Consider the following 22,112-nt stretch of genomic DNA (forward strand, 5'->3'; position numbering starts at 1 on the left):
TTTGGTGCAAAATGGTGGTTTATTAAAGCATAGGGACAGGACCCTTGGGCAGGAAGAGATGCTGCCACAGGTTGTGAGGGATAGCAGGTTATATACCTTGTGGTTGGGGGAAGGTGAGGGGAAGGGAGGTTTCAACGGAGTTTTCATATGTTAAAGAGGGCCTACAAGGTGCTGGGAGGAGGTCTTGCCCTTGTGGCTTGATCAATGCCATCTTTAGGCCAGCCATTAACATCAAGATAGTTGGGAGATTCTTGGTGGGGTGTTATGATCCTGCTATCATTTACATTCCCTTCTACCTCAGCTTCCTCCAGTTCCATTTATGGTGGGGAGGGAGACATTAGGGCTTCGGGAACTGAGAGTTATTTGCCTCTGGAAATTTGTGCTATTGATAAGGTAACCTCCCTGTTTGTAGATCTCTAGGACATCTGTAGAGCAAGGGAGATTCCTGTCCTGCAGGATTGTGATCTCTGCAAGTGAACTATTTATTATTTTATGGCAGTCAGGGGTGCCTGAGGAATGCTACACATATTATGGAGGGGAGCAGGTGGAGAGGGGGGCTGTGAGGCGCCAGCTTCTGCTCTGTCCTCAGCCAGCCTCCTGCTCCCTCATCAGGATCATGACTTGAACTGAAGGCAGATGCTTAACTGACTGAACCATTCGGCACCTTCTATGTGGCTTTTGTTCCCCAAAGTCTTTCCTCACAGCTTTAGAGGATGAAAATGAAAATAGTAGCCTCCAGGAGCTCCTGGGGGGCTCAGTGGTTTAAATCCTCTGCCTTGGGCTCCAGTCGTGATCCCAGGGTCCTGGGATCCAGCCCCACATCCAGCTCTCTGCTCCACGGGGAGCCTGCTTCCTCCTCTCTCTCTCTCTGCCTTCCTCTCTTCCTACTTGTGATCTCTGTCAAATAAATAAGTAAAATCTTAAAAAAAAAATGAAAATAGTGTTAGGCCCCCCAAAAATGGATGCCCCAATAATGGGTCCATGATTAAAGGAGCGAGACTGATACAAAGCGAAGGTCAAGCAAAGCTTTATTTTGCGCCAAGCATCCAGAATCAAACTGATCGTCAAACAGACTGGTCAGAGCCACCTCTCTGCTTTCCAGGCTACCTTTCATAGAGCAAAGGCCATGTGGTTGGGCCTGGCCATACACAGGCAGCTAATTGAATTACAATTCACCCCACAGTAGCCATGGAAACTAGCCCATCACTTTGGTAGCTAGGAGACAGTATGTGCCTGGCCTGACCTACCCTTGTATTTGAGCTTTGTTACCTGAGGCTGGTTTCCAGGACTTGTTTTTAAGTCCCCTGGGGGACTGTTTAAGGGTTAAACAACAAAGTTATTGTTTAACCTCAATGGAAGCCTCTGGCTAAAATAAAAATATAAAATAGGTCCTTACAATAGTAGCTCCAAATCTCTGGCCTGGAAGACAAAAAGTTGGAGCCCCGCTTCTCCGTGTGATTAAGTTTTAGAATATAGGTGAGGTTAAGTGGGGTGGAGTCCGGAGGCAAGATAGAATTCTTGAGACATCTTTGGTGCAAAATTGTGTGGTTTATTAGAGCATGGGGACAGGACCGATGGGCAGGAAGAGCTGCTGCCCCGCTATCCTGAGGAGTGGCTGCTTATAGACACAGGAGTTGGGTAGGTGAGGACAAAGGGGGTGTTCAGAAGGGCTGTCATGGTAAAGAAGACGGTCAGGATACTGGAGGCCTGGTTATTGTCAAGCCAAGGCTGTTTTTCCCTCTAATGAGGCACTAACATGAAGACAGCTGGGAGTTTCCTGGTGGAAAGTCACATTCCTCCTATTGATGAGGGAGCAGGAGGCTGGCTGAGGACAAAGCAAAAGCTGGCACCTTGCACCCCCCTCTCCAGCCGCTCCCCTAGGTAATGTGTGTGACATTCCTCAGGCACCCCTGACTGCCTTAAGCGGAAAAACAAATAGTTAACTTGCAGAAATCACAATCTCTTGGTTTACAAATGTCCTAGAGATCTACAAACAAAGAAGTTGCCTTATCAATTAGCACAATTTCCAGAGGCAAATAACTCAGTTCCTCAAGCCCTAAATAAAGTTAAATTTCTTCTAAACCCAAATCTCACTAACAAAGACACTTGATAGCAAAAATGTGAATCGCTTGCCAAAAGACAACACTGATCAAGCTGCAAGACCTCTGTTATCCCGGTACCTTGTAGGCCCTCTTTAGCATATGAAAGCTCCATTGAAACCTCCCTTCCCCTCACCTTCCCCCAACTGCGAGGTACATAACCTTGCCATCTCTCACAACCCCCAGCAGCAGCATCTCTTCCTGCCCAAGGGTCCTGTCTCTATGCTTTAATAAACCACCATTTTGCACCAAAGATGTCTCAAGAATTCTTTCTTGGTCATCGTCTCCAGACCTCAGCCCACCGAACCTCCCCCTAGGTTCTAGAACTTCATCACTATCACACATCCTTGTCAATGAGCTTTAGGTTTAGAAGAAATTTAACTTATATCCTTCTGCCTCAGCCTCCTTCAGTTTTATGGAGGGGAGGGCAATGTTAGGGCTTTAGGAACTGAGTTACTTGTCTCTGGAAGTTAGGCTATTGATAAGGTAGCTTCTTGGTTGTAAATCACTAGGACATTTGTAAACTGAGGGACTCCTGTCTTGCAGGATTGTGGTCTCTACAAGTTAACTATTTGTTTTTTTTTTCCCCCCCGGGCAGCCAGGAGTGCCTGATGAATGTCACACAGGTCACTGAGGTGGGGGGGAAGGGGGCATGTAAGGTGCCAGCTTTTGCTTTGTCCTCAGTCAGTCTCCTGCTCCCCCATCATTACTATCTAATAAAACCTTAGTCATAAGAACTTTCAGATAAATATTGGTGAGCTACATGCTTGGGGATGATTGCCAACCCGTATCTTGGAGGGTTTAGAGATAAAAGAAGTTTCCAAAGGAATTTTTATATGTTAAAGTAGACCCTCAGGATCCTGGTTGGGGCAGGTTGGTCAGGCTAGGATTGCCTTTTGTCCCTTAGCAAAGTATTAAGTTGGAGGCAGTTGAGTCCCTAGAGGAATGTCACTCTGCCTGTTTCAGGGGTTTGTCAGTGGGTAAGGAAACTTAGTAACTTTTCTTCCGCCTCTGTTTCCCACATCAAGTGCACCCTTGGAGAAAAGCAGTCAGTCACTCCTGTCTCCCTGGTCTGGCCACACTCTGTGCTCACCTGGCCTGTGACAGAGCATTTCTTTCTCCAGCACATGGTCCTGTTATGAGTCTTCAAACCCAGCAGATTCCTGTGGCATGCTCCTGTGCTGCTTCTCCCAGGGAAGGAAGGGGAGTCTCTCTCAGTTCTGCTGCTTATTGGGCCCCTACAGTGAGGGGCCCGACTGTGCTATGGAGCACAGTTTATGGCAACACCGAGCTGAGAGCCCACTCCTGGGCTCCATCTTTGTAGCTTTGTGGCTTCCCCACTCTGATATCTGGGAGCTCTGCCATGCTCAGTCACCCCCTCCTTCTTTCTGTGACCCTGAGGGTTCTGTGGCCACACTGTCCCAGGGAGGGTTCCACTCCAGCAGGGCAGACTTATAAAAGTTCTGATTTTATTCTCCACTGCTCTATCACTTGCTGATAGCCGGTTGATGGAGCCCCACCATCCCTCCCCCCACTCATATATTGCTGATGAGGGAGCAGAAGCCTAGCTAAAGACAAAATACAAGCTGATTTTCTGTGACACCACCCACCCATAAGTGGGACTTTCTTCCAGGAAGCTCCCAACTATCTTATTATTTTTTAAAGATTTTACTTATTTGAGAGAGACAGAGAGAGTGGAAACATAAGCAGGGGGAGTGGGAGAGGGAGAAGCAGGCTTCTAGCCTAGAAGGGAGCCTGATGTGGGGCTCAATCCCAGGACCTGAGCTGAAGGCAGATACTTAACAACTGAACCTCTTAGTGCCCCTCCCAACTATCTAATGTTAATGTTTTACCAGAGGGAAAAACAACCTTAGGTTGATAATGGGCTAGACTTCCAGTTTCCTGGGGGTCTTCTTCAACATGTGAAAATCCTTTTGAAACCTCCCTTTTTCCTTACTTTCTCCAACCCCATTGTATATGATCAATTTCTGCTCACAACCCTAGTGCAGCTCTTTCAGCCCATCAGTCCTGTGCTTTAATAAAACCATCTTTTTGCACCAAAGATATCTCAAGAGTTCTTTCTTGGTTGTCAGCTCTGGATCCCATCTGAACCTCACCTATATTCCAAAACCACAGCATTGCCTCTGATTCTCTTCTACAAACCTCCTACCTTGCAGGAAGTGGTGGCTTTTCTATTTGTAGAGTTGCAGCTGTTCTTTTATTAGATCTCAGGTTGTTTGCTGGCGTTCAGTCTGGTTTCATAGCTATCTAGCTGAATTCCTGGGACCAGACGAAATTAAGGTCTCCTCCTCTTTCACCATCTTGGACTTGATTCTGTATTCTATATCTTTTACCAGGGAAATTGGAAATCTTGGCTCCTAGTAACCTGGACATACTTGCCTATTTGCCTTATTCTAAAATATACATAAAACATATATACATAAAATAGCTTTAAAACTGCAACAATTAGGGACGCCTGGGTGGTTCAGTTGGTTGGACGACTGCCTTTGGCTCAGGTCATGATCCCGGAGTCCTGGGATCGTCCTGTATCGGGCTCCCAGCTCCATGGGGAGTCTGCTTCTCCCTCTGACCTTCTTGCTCATGCTCTCTCTCATTGTCTCTCTCTCTGAAATAAATAAAATAAAATATTAAAAAAAACCCTGCAACAATTACTACTCCTAACAATAAAATTGCTAAATAAAATTTTATATAAATTTGTTGTTCTCTTACTCCTTAGAATATTTATCATAAAGGATGTACAGAGTTCTATATTCAAAAGTCACCAGAAATAATTATTTTCTTTAATTGGTACCTTAAAATTTGCTAAATAAATAGGTTTTATTTGCTTTAATTTCTAATATTAGACTTTGATTTTTCTTTCAAAATTAATTTCAAAAAAATTAATTCAATTTTGAGGTGCTTGTGATGAAGTTCTAGAACCTAGGTGAGGTTCAGTGGAGTGAGGACCATTGCTGTGAGGGAGGTGTTAAAGTCCCCTACTATTATTGTATTATTGTTGATGTGTTTCTTTGTTATTAATTGGTCAATATAATTGGCTGCTTCCATGTTGAGGGCATTGAAGGACGCCAGGTCAGAACTATACTATAGCCTATAAGTTTTAACATTCTTTTTATAACCAGCTTATGCTAACTAAGAAACTGTGGCCAGCTGACCATAGATAAGGGAGTCAGCAAGCAGCATAACAGGATAACGAATAGCAAAAATCTGTGTTTAACCCAGCTGTTTCTGGCTTCTGTATAATAATGCTTCTAATGCTCTGCTAAGAAATGAAAAATTGCTTAAACCCTCAACTCTAAGGAGCAAGAGGCTGGCTGAGGACAAAGCAAAAGCTGGCGCCTTGCACCCCCCCCCTTCACCCGCTCCCCTCCATATGTGTAGCATTATAAATAGTTAACTTGCAGAAATCACAGTCCTGCAGGGTAGGAGTCTCCCTTGGTTTGCAAATGTCCTTGAGATTTACAACAAAGAAGTTACCTTATGTTTGATAGCAGGAATGTAACATTTCACCAGGAGACTCCCAATTGTCTTTATGTTAGTGCCTCATTAGAGGGAAAATAGCCTTGGCTTGATAGTAACCAGGCCTTCAATATCCTGATAGTGCTTTCATTCGCATGCGTGGGCTAACTACCGGCCAGTTCTGCTTCTGTAAGATTGCTTTGTCTGCTTTCGCACGTGGGTCCCCTGATCCACTCCACTGACGCCAAGTATGCCTGTTCAAACTATCAATCAGTCAGCTCAGCCCCTCCCGAAACTTGTTTGTCCATAAAAATCCTGCACTACCCCAGCCTGGTGTGCTCAGCTAGCAGGAGCTGCTGACCACCCGCAGGCGCGCGCTGACCACCCGCAGGCGCCTGCGAAACAATAAAGAACGTCTTGCTGTTTGCATCCTGTGGCAGTGTTGAATTCTTGGGTAAGGGGATCCGCAGGTCTTTCAGCATAAGTATTTACAATTGTTAGATCTTCTTGTTGGATAGATCCTTTAATTATGATATAATGTCTTTCCTCATTTCCTATTACAGTTTGGTTTAAAATCTAGTTTGTCTGATATACGGATTTCTACCCCAGCTTTCTTTTTATGTCCATTAGCATGATAAATGGTTCTTTCCCCCCCTCCCCCCCTTTTTTTTTTTTTTAGATTTTATTTATTTATTTGACAGAGAGAGATCGCAAGTAGGCAGAGAGGCAGGCAGAGAGAGAGGAAGGGAAGCAGGCTCCCTGCTGAGCAGAGAGCCCAATGCAGGACTCGATCCCAGGACCCTGAGATCATGACCTGAGCCAAAGGCAGCAGCTTAACCCACTGAGCCACCCAGGCGCCCAATCTGGTGGTGTCTTTGTATCCAAAATGAGTCTCTAATAGACATCATATTGATGGATCTTGGTTATTTCTTTTTAAAAATTTTTTACTTATTTGTCAGAGAGAGAGAGAGAGAGAGAGAGACAGAGAGTGAGCACAGGCAGGTGAGTGGCAGGTAGAGGGAGAAGCAGGCTCCCACTGAGAGGGAGTCCAATATAGGACTCAATCCCCAGACCCTGGGATTATGACCTAAGCAGAAGACAGATGCTTAACTGGCTTAGTCACCCAGGCATCCCTGGTCTTGTCTTTTTTTTTTTTAAAGATTTTATTTATTTATTTGACAGAGAGAGATGACAAGCAGGCAGAGAGGCAGGCAGAGAGAGGAGGAAGCAGGCTCCCTGCCGAGCAGAGAGCCCAATGTGGGGCTCGATCCCAGGACCACTGAGCCACCCAGGCGCCCCTGGTCTTGTCTTTTTAAATCCATTGTGATACCCTATGTCTTTTGATTGTAGCATTAGGCCATTTACATTCAGGAGTAATTATTGAAAGATATGAATTTAGTGCCATCTATTATCTGTAAAGTCCCTGTTATTGTAGATTGTCTGTTTCTTTCTAATTTTTATTAGTTTTGGCTTTTCTCTCTGCTCAAAGGATCCCTTTACTGTTTCTTTCAGAGCTGTTTTAGTGTTCACAAATTTGTTTTGTTTGTCCTGGAAGCTCTTTATTTCTCCTTCCATTCTGAATAACAGCTTTGCTGGATGAAGTATTTTTGGCTGCTTATCTCTCACATTTAGCACAGTGAGTATATCATGCCAGTCCTTTCTGGCCTGCCAGGTCTCTGCAGATGGGTGTGCTGCCATTCTTATGTTTCTACCCTTGTAGCTTAAGGACATCTTGTCCCAGGGCTTCTTTCAGGAATTTTTCCTTATCTCTGAAATTTGCAAGCTTCACTACTATGTGTGGAGGTATTGACCTATTTTTATTGATTTTGAGGGGCATTCTTTGTGCCTCCTGTACTTGAATACCCATTGCCTTCCCCAGATTAGGAATGTTCACAGGTATAATTTGTTCAAATAAACCTTCAGCCCCCCTCTCTCTTTTCATCTTCTGGGGCCCCTATCATCTGGATATTATTTTACTTTATGGTATCTCTGATTTCCCAGTGTCTCCCTTGGTGATCCAGTAGTTGTTTTCCCAGGTTCCCTATTTCCCATCATTTTGTCTTCTATATGCTGACTCTCTCCTGCCTCATTTATCCTAGCGGTGAGAGCCTCCATTTTTTACTCCATCTCAGTAATAGTTTTTTTGTTTTGTTTTGTTTTAGTATTAGCATTTTTAAACCTACCTAGTATCTTTATAATCATTGTTTTGAAAACTAGTTCCAACATCTTACTTATCCCTATTGATTAAGTCCCTGTCAGTGAGTACTACCTCCTGTTCTTTTTTTGGGGGTGAGTTCCTCTGTCTCATCAATATATTGAGAACAGAATAGATTAAAGAGAAAAGATGAAAATAATAACAACAGAAAAAAACAAACCAGAACAAAACAAAAACAAAACAAAATAAGAAAAAAATCCAAGAAGAAGTAAACCAGAACAAAACAATAAACTAGATCCTGGGTGTATTTTGGTCTGTGAAAAGAAACTAGATCCCAAAACTGGAAAGAGAAAAATTTATATATATACAAAAATAAAATAAAATAAAATACAATGACAGGAAATGTACAATGAAAAAATATATAATATATATATGAAAATAAAGATAAAAATGAGTAAAGAAAACAATTGAAAAAATAAGAAAATAGGGGTGCCTGGGTGGCTCGGTGGGTTAAGGCTCTGCCTTCGGCTCAGGTCATAATCTCAGGGTCCTGGGATCAAGTCCCGCAGCAGGCTCTCTGCTTGGCGGGGAGTCTGCTTCTTCCTCTCTCTCTCTGCCTGCCTTTCTGCCTACTTGTGAGCTCTGTCTGTCAAATAAATAAATAAATTCTTTAAAAAAAAATAAGAGGGGCACCTGGGTGGCTCAGTGGGTTAAAGCCTCTGCCTTCCGCTCAGGTCATGATCCCACAGTCCTGGGATCAAGCCCCACATCGGGCTCTCTGCTCAGCAGGGAGCCTGCTTCCTCCTCTCTGCCTGCCTCTCTGCCTACTTGTGCTGTCTGTCAAATAAATAAATAAAATCTTAAAAAAAAATAAAATTGAAAGACTAAGGAATAATTAAAAAAAATCCCACAAATGGTATATACTGTTTTCCCCAAGAGCTGAAGTTGTGCAGTTTTCTATGATCAGTAAACTTCGCTAGTGAATTGTTCCTGCTCATCTTCTGGAGGAGGAGCCGGTTGTGCCGATTCTCAGGTGTCTTTGCCCTGGTGGAAATGTCTCCCTTGCAAAGTGGCCAGGCTTAATGTCAGAAGCTCTGGATTCCACTATGGGGTGATATTTTGCTCCTTGAAGGCTTTCAGCACTGATGGTGAAGCTTCAGAGCTGGGTTCTTGTCTCAAGGAGTCAAAGAATGAATCTCCCAGATAAAGGAGAGTGAGTAAAGTGATAGAGTTTTAAGCAAGGATACAGGAAAAGCTCCCAGGAGTGAGAGGAGTCCAGACAGGGTTGCAACCGAGGTCTTTTAAGCAGTCCTTTATTGAAAGCTAACCAGGGAACTTAAAATCTTTTTGACTTCTCTACTGGCAGCACCATTGATTAAGGACTAGTGATAACATCTTTCATGGCTTACTTCCTTTTAGGGTTTGATTATTTTCTGTTGACCACAGGAAACTGTCATAAATAAGACTCTGCCCTTGAACACTAGGGCAGGGTGGTCTGGAGTTTTCCCTTATCTCTGGTTTCCTTCCACTTCTGCATTTTGGGGATTTCTGTGAGCCTGATTGCATAGCCCTCTATCTCTCCCTACCTAGCCCTTCCTGTCCCTTTACGCAGTGGGGAGATGAAAACGGTGGCACCATGATCTCTAGCACTGGAACTGAAAGTTCATGCCCCCTACTCTTTAGTGATCCCTCACAGAAAAGCAGTCAGTCACCCTTGTCTCCCTGGTTTCCATCTGAACTCTGTGTTCACTCCACCTGTGACTGACCATTTTTAGCTCAGGAAAGTGACCCAGTTTCAAGTCTCCAAACTTTATGGGCTCCTGTGACGTGGACTTGAGTCATTCCTGGTGGGGGATTGGTGGAAAGGGAGGGAAGTCTCTCCAGGCTTCTGCCTTGTACTAGGCCCCTACCTGGAGTGCAATTGTGCAAGTGTAAAGCCTTTTGTGGTTTATGGCAAAATTGAGCAGAAAGTTGGCACCTGGACTCCCTGTGTTCAGCCTGCTTCCTTGCTCTGATGTCTGGGAACCCTGTAGCATTCAGGCACCCCTGTTCTTCTTGTGACCCCAGGGATCCTGAGATAATGCTGTCCCATCTGAAATCTTTGCTACCTAAGCACCTTTAAGCCAGGGACATCCTCCACAGCAGCAGACTTTAAGAAGTTCTGATTTTGCATGCCACTGCTTATAAAAATCTGTGGTAGACTCTTTAGGCAGGCCCCCTTCCCTCTGCAGTATCCTCTGACATATATATTGTCCCTGATTCACATCTCCCATCACCTACCTTCCAAAAAGTGGTTTCGTTTCTTTTCTGAAAAGATTTTTATTTCTGAGAGAGCAAGAGAGAGAGAGAGAGAAAGAACACAAGCAGGGGGAGCAGCAGGCAGAGGGAGAAGTAGGATCCCTGCTGAGCAAGGAGTCCGACGCTGGACTCAATCTCAGGACCCTGGGATCATGACCTTGATGTGGTTTTGGAATATAGGTGAGGTTTGGTGGGGTGGGGTCCAGAGCCAATAACCAAGAAAGAATTCTTGAGATGTCTTTGGTGCAAAAGGGTGGTTCTTTTATTTTTATTTTTTTTTAAAGATTTTATTTATTTATTTGACAGACAGAGATCACAAGTAGGCAGAGAGGCAGGCAGAGAGAGAGGAGGAAGCAGGCTCCCTGCTGAGCAGAAAGCCCGACGTGGGGCTCCGTCCCAGGACCCTGGGATCATGACCGGAGCCGAAGGCAGAGACTTTAACCCACTGAGCCACCCAGGTGCCCCAAGGGTGGTTCTTTTAAAGCACAGGGACCTGTGGGCAGAAAGAGCAGCGATCGGGTCATGAGGAGTGACCCATTATATACTTTCAAGTTGGGAGGGGGTTAGGGATAGTAAATCTCTAAGGAATTTTGGAAGCAAGGTTTCCAGGATTCTGAAGGGGCTAGCTATTACTGGGAAAAGGTCATTTATTATTGTTTAATAAAACCTTAGACATGAAACCCTTCAGATGTATATCGGTGGGCCATATACTTGGGGAATGATTGCCAATATGTATCTTGGGGAGGAGAAATAAAGGAAATTTCCAAAGGAATTTTTATGTTAAAGTAGACTTACAGGATTCTTGGGGGAGCAGGGCTATGATTGTTTTTTGCCCTTAGGAAAGTTTTAACATCCAGGCAGTTGAGTCCCGAGAGGAATGTCACTGCCTATTTTCAAGGACTTGTCAATGGGCTGCAGATAGTAAGGAAATTCAATAATTCTTCTTCCACCTTTGTTTCCCACATCAATTTCTATCATTTAATAATATGTCCTGAGGATTGCTCCATATTACTACATGCAGGTCTTTTTCATTCTTTTTATAGCTGCACAGTGTTGTTGTCTGGATGTACCAGTTTATTTGGTCTCGTACTGATGGACATTGTGTCATTTCCAGTGTTACAACAACTAATGCCAAAATGAATGCGCTCATGCATGTTCACTGTGGAAATATATACTGAGTAGATTATTAGAAATGAAGTTTCTGAGTCTAAGGGTGATTAATAGATGTAATTTTCTTAGATGGTACTAAATTCTATTCCACAGGGATTCTATTAAACATTTTGCCCTCCAATCAGCAATGCTATGGTGGGACCATTTCTCTACAACATTACTAACAGCTGCTTTGACAAACTTTGGCACTTTTGTCACTGTGATCAATGTTATGCCAGTAAAATGACATCTCAAATCTCTGGGGGAAAGACAGGCTTTTAATGGTATTAGAACAACTGGACAGCCTCTGGGAAAAGATAAAATTAGAGCCACACTTCACATCACACGCTACACTAAGCCCCAATAAATCAGAAATTTAAACATAATGATATCATATAAGTACTAAAAGAACACATTGATAACATCTACAACTTGTGGGTTGGGAAGACCTTTCTAATTATGATTCATTCAGAACAGAGAATAAAATACTAACAAATGTGATTATAAGATATTAAAAATACATGTGTTTATTTACTTATGAGAGGGAGATAGCACAAGCAGGTGGAGTAGCAGGCAGTGGGGAGGGAGAAGCAGGCTCCCTGCTGGGTTGATCCCAGGAGCCCAGGATCCTGACCTGACCAGAAGGCAGATGTGCAACTGAGTCACCAGGCACCCCAGGAGACTCTTAACTATAGGAAAGAAATTGAGAATTGCTGGGGTGGGAGGAGGTTGGCAGGATATGGGATAACTGGATGATAGGCATTAAGGGGGGCACTTGATATAATGAGCAGTAGGTCTTACATGCAACTGATGAATCACTAAACTCTACCTCTGAAACTAATGATTTGCTATATACTTTGTATTGGTTTGGCTTTTTAAGAACATTTTTATTTAAATTCTAGTTTAAGGGCACAATATTGGTTTCAGGAGTAGAATTCAGTTATTTATCACTTATATACAACACCCAGCGCAAAGGGTACACATTTTGAATTACTAAATTGTTTAGAAACATTAGGAAAGCCGTTGCATACTAGGATTTGATTTCCTGCTTGTTATGTGGAGTCCATATATTTTGCATATATTAGCAATTTTTATAAGTAAAAATGAGAAGTACCTGGCCTGCTCAGCCTGAGCAGCATGTGACTCTTGATCTTGGGGTTGTAAGTTCGAGTCCCATGTTCTGTGTAGATTACTTGAAAATAAAAAAAAAAAATTTTTTTTTTTTTTAAAGATTTTATTTATTTATTTGACAGACAGAGATCACAAGCAGGCAGAGAGGCAGGCAGAGAGAGAGGAGGAAGCAGGCTCCCTGCTGAGCAGAGAGCCCGATGTGGGACTCGATCCCAGGACCCTGAGATCATGACCCGAGCCGAAGGCAGCGGCTTAACCCACTGAGCCACCCAGGCGCCCCTTTTTTTTTTTTTTTTTTAAAGATTTTATTTATTTATTTGACAGACAGAGATCACAAGCAGGCAGAGAGGCAGGCAGAGAGAGAGGAGGAAAAAAAAAATTTTTTTTAAGATTTTGAGAGAGAGCAGAGTCTGAGGAAGAGCATGGGTGTGTGGGTGGGTAGGGAGACGGAGAGGCAGACTCCTCACTGAGCAGGGAATCCAACCCAGGGCTCAAGCCCAGCACCCTGGGATCATGACCTGAGTGAGTCGAAGGCAGATACTTAACCGTTTAACCAACTGTGCTGCCCAGGCAACCCCAAAATAAAAAAATCTAAAAAAAAAAAAAAAAAAAGTAAACATGAAGGACAGAGGTTAAGAAGGAGGAATAGGAATATTCTCTCTAGTTAGAGGAACCTATACTGATAAAAACATAACAGATGAATGAACCCGAAACTCCTAAGTGAACTGTATTCCACATTATTTCATCTATTTTCCGAATTGGGACATTATTCTCATTCTCCCACATGAGAGGTATCACTCTGTGATTCAGCCACAAAACAAAAACTCCCAAGTTCCCCTATTATCATCCCACTGTGGGCATGTTCAATCATGAGCAACCACAGCACACTTAAACTTAGCCAAAAATCAGACCTAGTGTTCAAGAGCCAATGAACTCAGAAATGAGATTCATGGGCGCAGCCAAGGAATATGAGCTGAAAACAAAAAGGGTCCAGGTCTACCCTAAACCAGGTAGACATTATCTCCAGAAATAAGTGATAAAGTACTCAGAAACATTTAGTTACTTGAGCACTAATTACTATTTTCCCTGCACATAATTTATTGACATATGAAGCAATCAGTGGAGACACTGAATCAGGGATGAAGGCAAAATAAAGATGTAAATTTCCACATTAGTGGACCCCAGGGAATGATTGAAATCTCCCAGTATTCATGCCCCATTGCAGCCCCTTCCCTGTAGAATCTGGGCTTGGGTTACATGGCTTGCTTTGTCAAGGGGACATTAGCAAATGTGAAGAATAGAGTCTTGATAAGTACTTGTAACTTGGAGCTTGTCCTCTTGAAATGCTCTCTTGTGAAGCCAGAGCATGTAAGAGGTTCAACCACCCTGAGACAGCCATGCTGTGAGGACCTGAAAACCAGCTATGTAGTGAGGCCACACTGAAAAGCAATGAGGTGCCAGACATGCAAAAGAAACTTCTTGGGTCTTCCAGATCAGGTGCCACATCCACTTGCTGAATGCAGCTGAGTGATTCCAGCTGATGCCATATGGAACTGAGTAAACTACCCAGCAAAGCTCTCAGATAGCTTAGTCCACAGAATCATTGTTTTTTGAAGCCACATTATGCAATGACCTTTGTGCAGCAGTAAATTAAGTACAACACAGGATTTATAAGAGAAAGGAAGGGAAAAACCTGCATTCTGGGAAGAGTGAATTTTATTTTTATGTTTGAGGTAAATTGATTAGCTGGAACCTAGCAAATAAGTCAGTCTGAAACTATCTTTGAGTAAGTTCCCTAGGGATAATAAAACAGTTTTCTTGTTTACTCATTGTTAAGAAAACCCTGAGGGTTTACCTATGGGGCATACTTGTGTAGTGTCCACCAGTGTCCTTTCATTAGCACCTTTGACCTTGTTAGTTCAAATTTGTACAATTTCTCTTAGTAGGATTTTATAGAAGACGACTGACTGAGAGATTGGGAAAGGCTGAGTGAGCTGGGAGGATATGAAGCCACTCTGACCCTCTAAATTTTTTTCCTTGTTTAAAAACAACAGCAGGGGGGCGCCTGGGTGGCTCGGTGGATTGAGCCGCTGCCTTCAGCTCAGGTCATGATCTCAGGGTCCTGGGATCGGGTCCCGCATCGAGCTCTCTGCTTGGCAGGGAGCTTGCTTCCCTCTCTCTCTCTCTCTGGCTGCCTCTCTGTCTACTTGTGATTTCTCTCTGTCAAATAAATAAATCTTAAAAAAAAAAAAAAACAACAAACAAACAAACAAACAAAAAAAAACAACAGCAGGGGCACCTGGGTGGTGCAGTTCAGCATCTGCCCTTAGCTCAAGTCATGAGCCCCAAGTTGGGCTCTCCAGCTCAGCAGGGAGTCTGCTTGTCCCTCTCCCTCTTGCTCCTGTCCCCCACTCCCACTTGTGCTCTCTTGCTAATAAAGAACTTAAATAAAAATATCGCCAGTGGCATCAGTAGTCGGTCTAGCCCTTTAGTCAACAGTGAGGGCTACCTCAATAAAAAATGCTCCATGAAGTCTCAAACTCTTACAGACAACCCTGAATCGTGAGTTACAAATGTGGCACTGTACTGAGGAAGCAGGGATGAAGGAGCACTGGAGTCAGGGCCCTGGAAATGGAAGCTGCTTGGTGGGGTCAAGTGGTCTATGGAAATCAGGATCTCCCTGAATGGTAGGAACATGAGCATGAGCATGGTAGGAATATGAGAATAAAGACAGAGACCAGTGACAGAAAAATACAAACTGAAGTAAGAGAAATAGAATGAAGAGCTGAAATACTCACAGAAGCACACAAAGTGAAACAGAACTATTTTTATTTATTTGAAAGATAGGGTGAATCCATCACTGGTGACCAGAGCTCTGAGGCTACACTTTCTCCTCAGGGAGGTGGGCTGGAATGGGGTGGGCTGCGTTTGGCAGGGACTGTGGTGGTTTGAGATCTGGGTAGATGAGAATTTGAATTTTTTCAGATTGTAGCACCTCTCACAGCAATCCAGAATCCACCTGTGTGTCCTTTTAGCTCTATGTCCCCCATCACCCCTATCTTCCTGGGGCATCCCCAATTTTTCTCTACAAACCTCTCACCTGCCTGGCTCCCCAGCTGGGCCTCAGGCCGGTCTCCCCAGAGTAGATGATCAGGATCATTGAGGAAACGCTGGCTGCGTTGGCATGTTAGGCAAGTCTGTACTGTCCAGCGCTGTCCCCTGCAGCCTGGAAGAAAGGGGTGTGTGTGTGTGGCAGGAGTGCCCAGGTTTAGTAGGAGAAGAAAAGATCTCCTGGATCCAGTTTTGCCTCCACCGTTTCTCAGTAGGAATTCGAACACTCCCCAACTTTGAATACAAATTTGAGGTGTGTTAGCCCTGCTTAAAGTCTGTCAGTTTCTTGGTATCCCTTAAGATAAAGTCCAGACTCCTTAATTTGGAAGAGGATCTGCCCTGTTTCCTTCTCCAGCCTTATACGTTGGCCTTGTCTACCTCAAACTCCAGGCTCCTGGACTCTAGTCTCCTTGACAGCACCACAAGCTCTCTTGTCTCAGAGTCCTCAAACTTGCCTGAATTTCCATTTCTCACTTCTTTTGCCTATCAGGAAGGCAAAAGCATTTAGCATTTTAGTTCCTCAAGCAAAGCATTTTACTACACTATCTTGTTTCTTAGTCCGTCCTATCAGACTGTAACTTCAGTGAGAATAATGGATCAATACTTGACACATCTTAGAAAAATATTTGTTAAGTAAATCAGTGAATGGTGATGTGAATCCTGTCCTCCACCATGCAAAAATGGGGAGGGGGGTTACCTCTTACAGCAACATCATTTCCCTACTGCCCAGCCTTTCCTTAGTTGGTCCAAGTGAATTCAGCAATTCAACCCAGAGCTTGAAAAATCCGGCAGCTCTAAATTTCACGCCAGACGCCATCTAAAGCGAGCCCACTGGTGCTCCTCATTCATCCCCATTAGGGGCACTCACGTCTCTGGCGCTGGGTGCAGGTGAGGCCCGGGATGAGGAGGGAAGAGCAGCCACGACAGAGAGTCCTCTTCACCGAGGGGTCCCTGCGGAGGGAGTGGGATGGTGGTCCGAAGGCCCGCGCTCCCTCTCCCATTTTTCCCGCGTCCCGCCCGCAGCTAGATTCCCTGAGCGTCTCACCGCCGCAAGACCAGCCGTTTTGCAATGGTCCTCTCCGTGTAACAATAAAACCTCGCCAGCGCCTGGTTCATGGGGTCCTGTGCAAGGACACAGTGGGCGGCCTGGAGGAAGGAAACCATTACTTCGTGGCCAGCTACACCCGACCGCCTCCCCGTAAGTCACCAGACGCGGACTCACCTGGTACAAGAAGCTGAGCCTTTGGAAGGCCTCGCGGTCCTTAACCGGCCCAGCCATCTGCGCCGCGCGAGGGCCTCACGCACGACTGTCCGCAGGTCCCGCCCTTCCGATAGCCCCGCTTCAGGCGCCCGCGCACGGCCTCCTGGGAAGTGTAGTTCCTGGGCCGGTGAGCCTCTCTCCGCGATCCTTACTTTGGCGCCACCCTGCGGCCTCACCGACCCCAGTTGTTCGTAAAGCCATACCCACCCCTGCAACCCAAGTCCGGGGTCCCTTTCTGAGTTTTGGCTTCCTTCTAGTCTTCCTCAAGCCCATGATCAGTTATCCTAGGTAGGAAAGTCACTGCTCACTAGAACAGGAGAGGACCTTAAACTTCAAAACATTTTTAGGACAGAAGACTGGTTTCTTTATGCAGATAGGTTGGGGAGATGGTTATGTGCAATTTATACCCAGCTAGAACTTCTGCCCTACTCTCCTGAAGCCAAAGGCAGATGCCTGAAAGATCTACAGATTGAAGGAACAGAAGTTAAACATTCAAAGAAAGCACTGGTACCACTGGGAGTGAAATTGGAAAGGATCACCAGGGTGATCAAGAGAGAGAAGCAGAGCTTATTACCATTCTTTTCCACTGAACAACAACAACAACAACAACTACAACAACAAGAACAACAAAACAAAAAAACTTCCTATTATGCAGTGCTGGAGACACAGTAGGTGATCCTAGTTAACTTCTCATCTTAGGTACTGGAGCACAGAAACTTTTGACATCTCCTGCCCCTGAAACTCTCCCCTCTCCCACCTCCCCTATCCCAATCATATACTTCACATCCCTTATTCTGACCTCTGTCTCCTGTTTGTTCTGTTTGACATCCTGTGTTTACTTCTGCCTCATAATGACCACCAGCTCCTGAAGTCAGAAGTAGAGGGATGTGAGCTGGAGTGGCAGAACATGAATGAACCTTGGGATAGGGAGAGGGCAGCATTAGGCCAGGAGAGTAAGGCCTCTCTCCCTTCTCAAACCCTGTCAGACCACGCAGGAAACCAGGCCTCCAGCTCAGAAAAAATGGCCAAAACCTCCTCTGGGATTAATTTCACAAGGATCCCTAAATTCAAAGGAGGAGTATGTTTAAAATGTAGACATCCAGGCCCACCCCAGACCTTGATCAATCACTGAGGGCAAACCCCAGGATCATGCATTCTTAACACCAGTGATTCTTAAGCATCAACACAAGGCCATTGTCAAATTACCACACAACACAGAGATCACTTCAGTGGATCCTTTGTTCCATATTCTGTTTTACCAACCAAAGCATCTTGCCACAAAGAACCACAGTCAAGGCACAAAGGTAAGAGGAGAGTTTGGACAAAGTCCTGTTGAGGTGGTAGGAGGAACTGAAACACCCTCAATAAACTGCAGTTTCTTGTCCCAATCTTCTGTGAACCCTTCATCACCCAAATAGCAGATATTCCAAATCATTTTAGTTTGGTTTGGCATGCATTGCTTTAACCTTTTTTTGACAACATATGTACCCTAGAAGTTGTTTATTTTGGCCTAATGTTAAAATGATTTACATTCTCTGATAGGGGAAATGGCAAAAGGTGAAGGATGGCAACAAATAAGCAAAAGACTGGCTCCTGTGAACACTAGTTCCAGGCCATATGCACACAGACTAAAGGAAGTTGCCTATCTGACCCTTCCCTCTACATACCCTTTCTTCTACCCTGTCCTCAGAGTGAGAAAGACTCCATTTCCTTTCTCCCTTTTTGGCTTGGACACCTTAGCCAAGGAGTAATGTTGACAACTAGGGATCAGCTATACTTAGTAACATTCTTTAAGGCCAGGGCTTTAGATAGAAAAACCTTTCTCTTTCCTCTAATACCTGACTGTTCTTTCCAGGTTCCCTTGGGAACGCAGTGAAGGGTAGATACGTCTTGAGGGAGATTCCTCATCTCTGCAGGAGAAAGGTGACTGACTGACATTTTGGAGACAACCAACTCTAAGGAGGCAGGCACTAAGCCAGCTTTGCTGAAGGCTGAGGCATGGACCCAAGTTCTCCTCTCCTTTCTTCTCACACTCTCCTCCCCACAGTCCTACCTCTGGCCAATCCTAATGGCAACTTATTCTGGGAATGGAAGACCAAGGAAACCCCTTTCCCCTTCATTAGTTGCTAGGAATCTGTTCCTTTAGCCCCTTTCCCGACTTTCTTTCTAATCTTGATGCTCAATCTCTGCCCTCAAAAAAAACAAAACTCCTTAACTTCTAGACCCATAAGAGCAACTATCATTCATCTTTATTTTAGTCTAGGGGTACACAGACCCCTCTGATCTTCCTCAAGAAATAGGACCATTCTGGGTCAAACAACCCCCTAAAAGGATGTACAGGGGTTTCTGTTTCCTCTTCTGGTTTTGAGCAAGTCAGACCCTCCCATAGCCTTTCTGTTTCCGGAAACGCCTCTCCTTCCTTCCCAACCTATACATGTGCAATAGAAAACCTGATGGACTTCAGGGAAGTCAACCCCTGGGAACTAGCTCCCCACCCTGAGAGAAGGGAGACGCAACTGTGCTCTCATCCTAGACCAGTCCTATCTACTCCTCCATATAAACCATTCTAGAAACCAAGGTGCTTCTCCTAGACAGTGCAGGACTGGAACCAGGCAGACACAAAGACGTTCCAGCAGGTCACAGGAAGGAAGGCCCATAGCTCTTGACCCTGACTCACCCCAATTATTACCACATCCCTACCTGTCACTCCCAATCTGTTGGGGGCCTGATGGTAAGTGGTGCAGCATTCTTCCGACCAGCCCGGATGCCTGGATAGAAGAGGGGCCAAAGTTTCTCAGTAAAAGTATCAGTAAAAGTGTAGATATGAGAGCGGTCTGTGACATTGTAAAAAGACAGTGTGCCAGCCTCATAGTCTAGGAATATGCCCACCCGCTTGGGTTTCACCTTGATGTGCAAAGGGGTAAAAGGCGTGGTGGTGGCTGCATATTTGTCCCCATTCCACAGCCGCACCCGCCAGTAGCCAGTCTCAGGGAGTGGAGTCAGCTCGCCCTTTCGGCTCACGGAGTCCCGGCACACGCCCACTGCCCAGTGGGTCTTATCACCCACCTCCACCTCCCAGTAGTGTCGGCCTGAGGTGAAGCCCTCAGTAGCCAGGACACAAGGGTAGAAGGTGAACCGCCGTGGTGTGTCAGGGAGATCCCGGAGTCTTGTCTCCACAAACTTGACGCTCTTACGATCTTCTGACAGGACTAGGTTAGGGTGAGCAGTCTCTGGGTCCAGGGTCACATCCGCTGGCGGGAGAAGCCAGAGTGGGGAGCTAGATGAGATGGGAATAGCTAAATGCCCCTGCCTCACTCTTCCAGCCTGCCTTTACAGAGCCTGCTTCCTTAAAGATCCCCAGAACACCATAGTTTGGTTAACTTTCTCAATCCATGGTGTCACCTAAGGGAGAGGAAGGAACAATGGCTTCCCTTCTCACCCTGGCCCTAAAGTAAACAGTTAATGATCTCTTGATTCTGCAAGGGCTGATTTTAGGGTCCTGCCTGATCCCTTCTCCATCATCCTATGACATCATCTCACTATGTGAAGAAGCACAAATCACAGTCTAAGGGCCAGAAAGTACAGAAAATGTTAAGAAGGATAACAGCAAGACAGCATTATGGTCTAGGGATAGGGTGACCATTTATCTGGAATAGTCCTGGTTCATGACTATTTTCTCTGAGTAAGTATTAATGATACTCCCTTTCACTCTCAAGGGGGGACAAGTTTAGCATATTATTTAACCTCTCTGGGTGCCTATTTAGAAAAGTGTGGGCCTAAGAATAGATGACACCTAACCCTGTTACTCACAGTGAAATTGAAAGCCAGGTGAAGGGATGGGCACAAAAAGTGACAGATGGGATAAGTGAAGCCCAGATAAAGTGGGATCTAAAGACTTTCTTCTCTGCTGATTCACTCTGCTAGTTTACTTTTGGGAACAACTCACCAATTAGCTGTTTAAGGATTTTCCTTAGGGCAAAGTACTGTCGGGGGAAATTGCTGAAGTTCTTTTCCAGCTCTATAGACACTGAAGTCACCTCCATGGTCTTCACCTTCTCACATCTAGGAGGGATAGGGAGATAGGGGAAGAAAGGGCAGGATCAGGGGAAGCTCAATCTGAGTGAGTATGAAGATATTCTCTTTAGGGAGAAACTAAAGTTCTCCATCCTCCCACTTTCTCCCTCCTATCTGAAGACAAGTACTCACTTACTGCTTTCTTTTGCCAATCTATGGAGAACCATATGGCCCCTGGACAAAGCCTTATTTTAAGAATGAGTCTCAGAACTTTCTGGAGGTATGGCTATATTTCATGCAAGTAGTAATCACTCTCTCCACTCTCTCAGCCCCTTCCTTTGTCTGTCCTGTTTGGACACATTTCCACCCACAGGCACAGGGAGAATCTGGTTCTACATTCCCTTGGAATTTTCCTTACCAGGTTAGTCCTGATGTTCAAAAGGGAAAAGGTAATGGACTATTACTCCCAATGATTTCCTCTCTAACTGGCTTCATGGATGCAATGAACCTTCTCCCACATCCTACCCGGACTCTGCGTGACTTTCCTTCTCCCCTAACTTCTTACTGTACTCCTGGTCTCTAAGCCAAGACCTAACTCACTCAAAGAGATGCAAGAATCACTTACTTTTCCAGGGTACTTTTGACATCCTAGAGGGAAGGAGAAAAGAAAGCAATATTGGTCCTGGTAGTCAAGGGTCCTATAGGCAAAAGGTTCCCCCCACTTCCCCAAAGTCCTAGATCTGTACCATAAGAATAGGGCAAACTGAGCATCACAATGCAAGGGGAAGAGCTCCAGAGGGATCTGAGTATATCTCTTGCAACCTGATCCCCATTTTCAACTTTGGTTAGCATTAAGCTTGGTAATTTATATCACTTCCAAATGGTTTCTTGTGTCTTTGTCTTGCTCCTTAAGGACACTGGGAGCTCAATGCAAAGGACAGGGATTGTGTCTGCTCTTTACTCTGTTCCCCAAGTACCAACCACACACCTGTTTCCTTGAGGATCAGTACAGACTGGTGGCATAGGAATGAATCACACTTTCCTGTTGTTGTTTGTTATCCCCATCTGGTACTGATTAATAAACATTAATAACTGTGTGCCAATCCTGATTTGTGAATACTTGGGGTCCAGAAGACAAAGAAGAGAAATCTCTGCCCCCCCGAGGATTTCCCAGTTTAATGTGGAAGGCAGAACACACATACATGAAAGGACACAAGAGTAAGTACCAAGCAATACATAACATGCAGATAAATGTACAACGAGGCCTCACTGATCCAAATGCTGGTAATCTGATCTCTAAAATAAGAGACATTTCCTACAGGCTTGCTAACACCATTCATCTGCTTAAAAGAACAAATTATTTCAAACATTTAGAGGCATTATTTACATTTCAAAAGTAATATATTATTCATACATA

General features: G+C 44.7%; 2 protein-coding genes across 12 annotated transcripts in view; both read right to left on the reverse strand.

Annotated features, from left to right (window-relative positions):
- Positions 1-16,751, reverse strand: RPP21 (ribonuclease P subunit p21). Of its 5 annotated transcripts, none has more exons than XM_082732950.1 (6): positions 16,643-16,751; positions 16,466-16,566; positions 16,289-16,371; positions 15,410-15,535; positions 12,293-12,370; positions 1-897 (listed from the first exon to the last, which is right to left on the reverse strand). In XM_082732950.1, the coding sequence occupies exons 1-6, from the start codon at positions 16,697-16,699 to the stop codon at positions 755-757; spliced, it is 588 nt and encodes a 195-aa protein (XP_082589076.1). In that variant the 5' UTR covers positions 16,700-16,751; the 3' UTR covers positions 1-754. The 5 variants fall into 5 exon arrangements, with proteins under 5 accessions (XP_082589076.1, XP_082589077.1, XP_082589075.1 ...); XM_082732951.1 differs by lacking the exon at positions 1-897 and adding an exon at positions 10,269-10,522; XM_082732949.1 differs by lacking the exon at positions 1-897 and adding an exon at positions 11,683-11,867.
- Positions 16,655-22,112, reverse strand: part of LOC309865927 (E3 ubiquitin-protein ligase TRIM39) — a 15,498-nt gene continuing 10,040 nt past the window's right edge. For 3 of the 7 annotated variants that reach the window (XM_082732934.1, XM_082732936.1, XM_082732937.1), the window contains 3 exons: positions 21,321-21,343; positions 20,628-20,743; positions 17,903-19,932 (listed from right to left, as the gene is read on the reverse strand). In XM_082732934.1, the coding sequence (XP_082589060.1) occupies positions 19,385-19,932; positions 20,628-20,743; positions 21,321-21,343 (687 nt within the window). In that variant the 3' untranslated portion in view covers positions 17,903-19,384. Of the gene's footprint in view, positions 16,785-17,902; positions 19,959-20,627; positions 20,744-21,320; positions 21,344-22,112 lie in introns of those variants that run through there. The other 4 variants (XM_082732938.1, XM_082732935.1, XM_082732939.1 and 1 more) reach the window with 4 other exon arrangements.

The sequence above is a fragment of the Mustela nivalis genome (assembly GCF_964662115.1).
Source record: "Mustela nivalis genome assembly, chromosome: 5".
NCBI classification, from domain to species: Eukaryota; Metazoa; Chordata; class Mammalia; order Carnivora; family Mustelidae; genus Mustela; species Mustela nivalis.

Coding starts and splice junctions, on each gene's coding strand:
- RPP21 (XM_082732949.1), bottom strand. CDS start 16,699: ATGGCTGGGCCGGTTAAGGACCGCGAGGCCTTCCAAAGGCTCAGCTTC. Junction 16,567..16,642: donor GGCTCAGCTTCTTGTACCAG/GTGAGTCCGCGT, acceptor TCCTTCCTCCAG/GCCGCCCACTGTGTCCTTGC. Junction 12,371..15,409: donor CCAGCTGGGGAGCCAGGCAG/GTGAGAGGTTTG, acceptor TTTATTTTCAAG/TAATCTACACAGAACATGGG.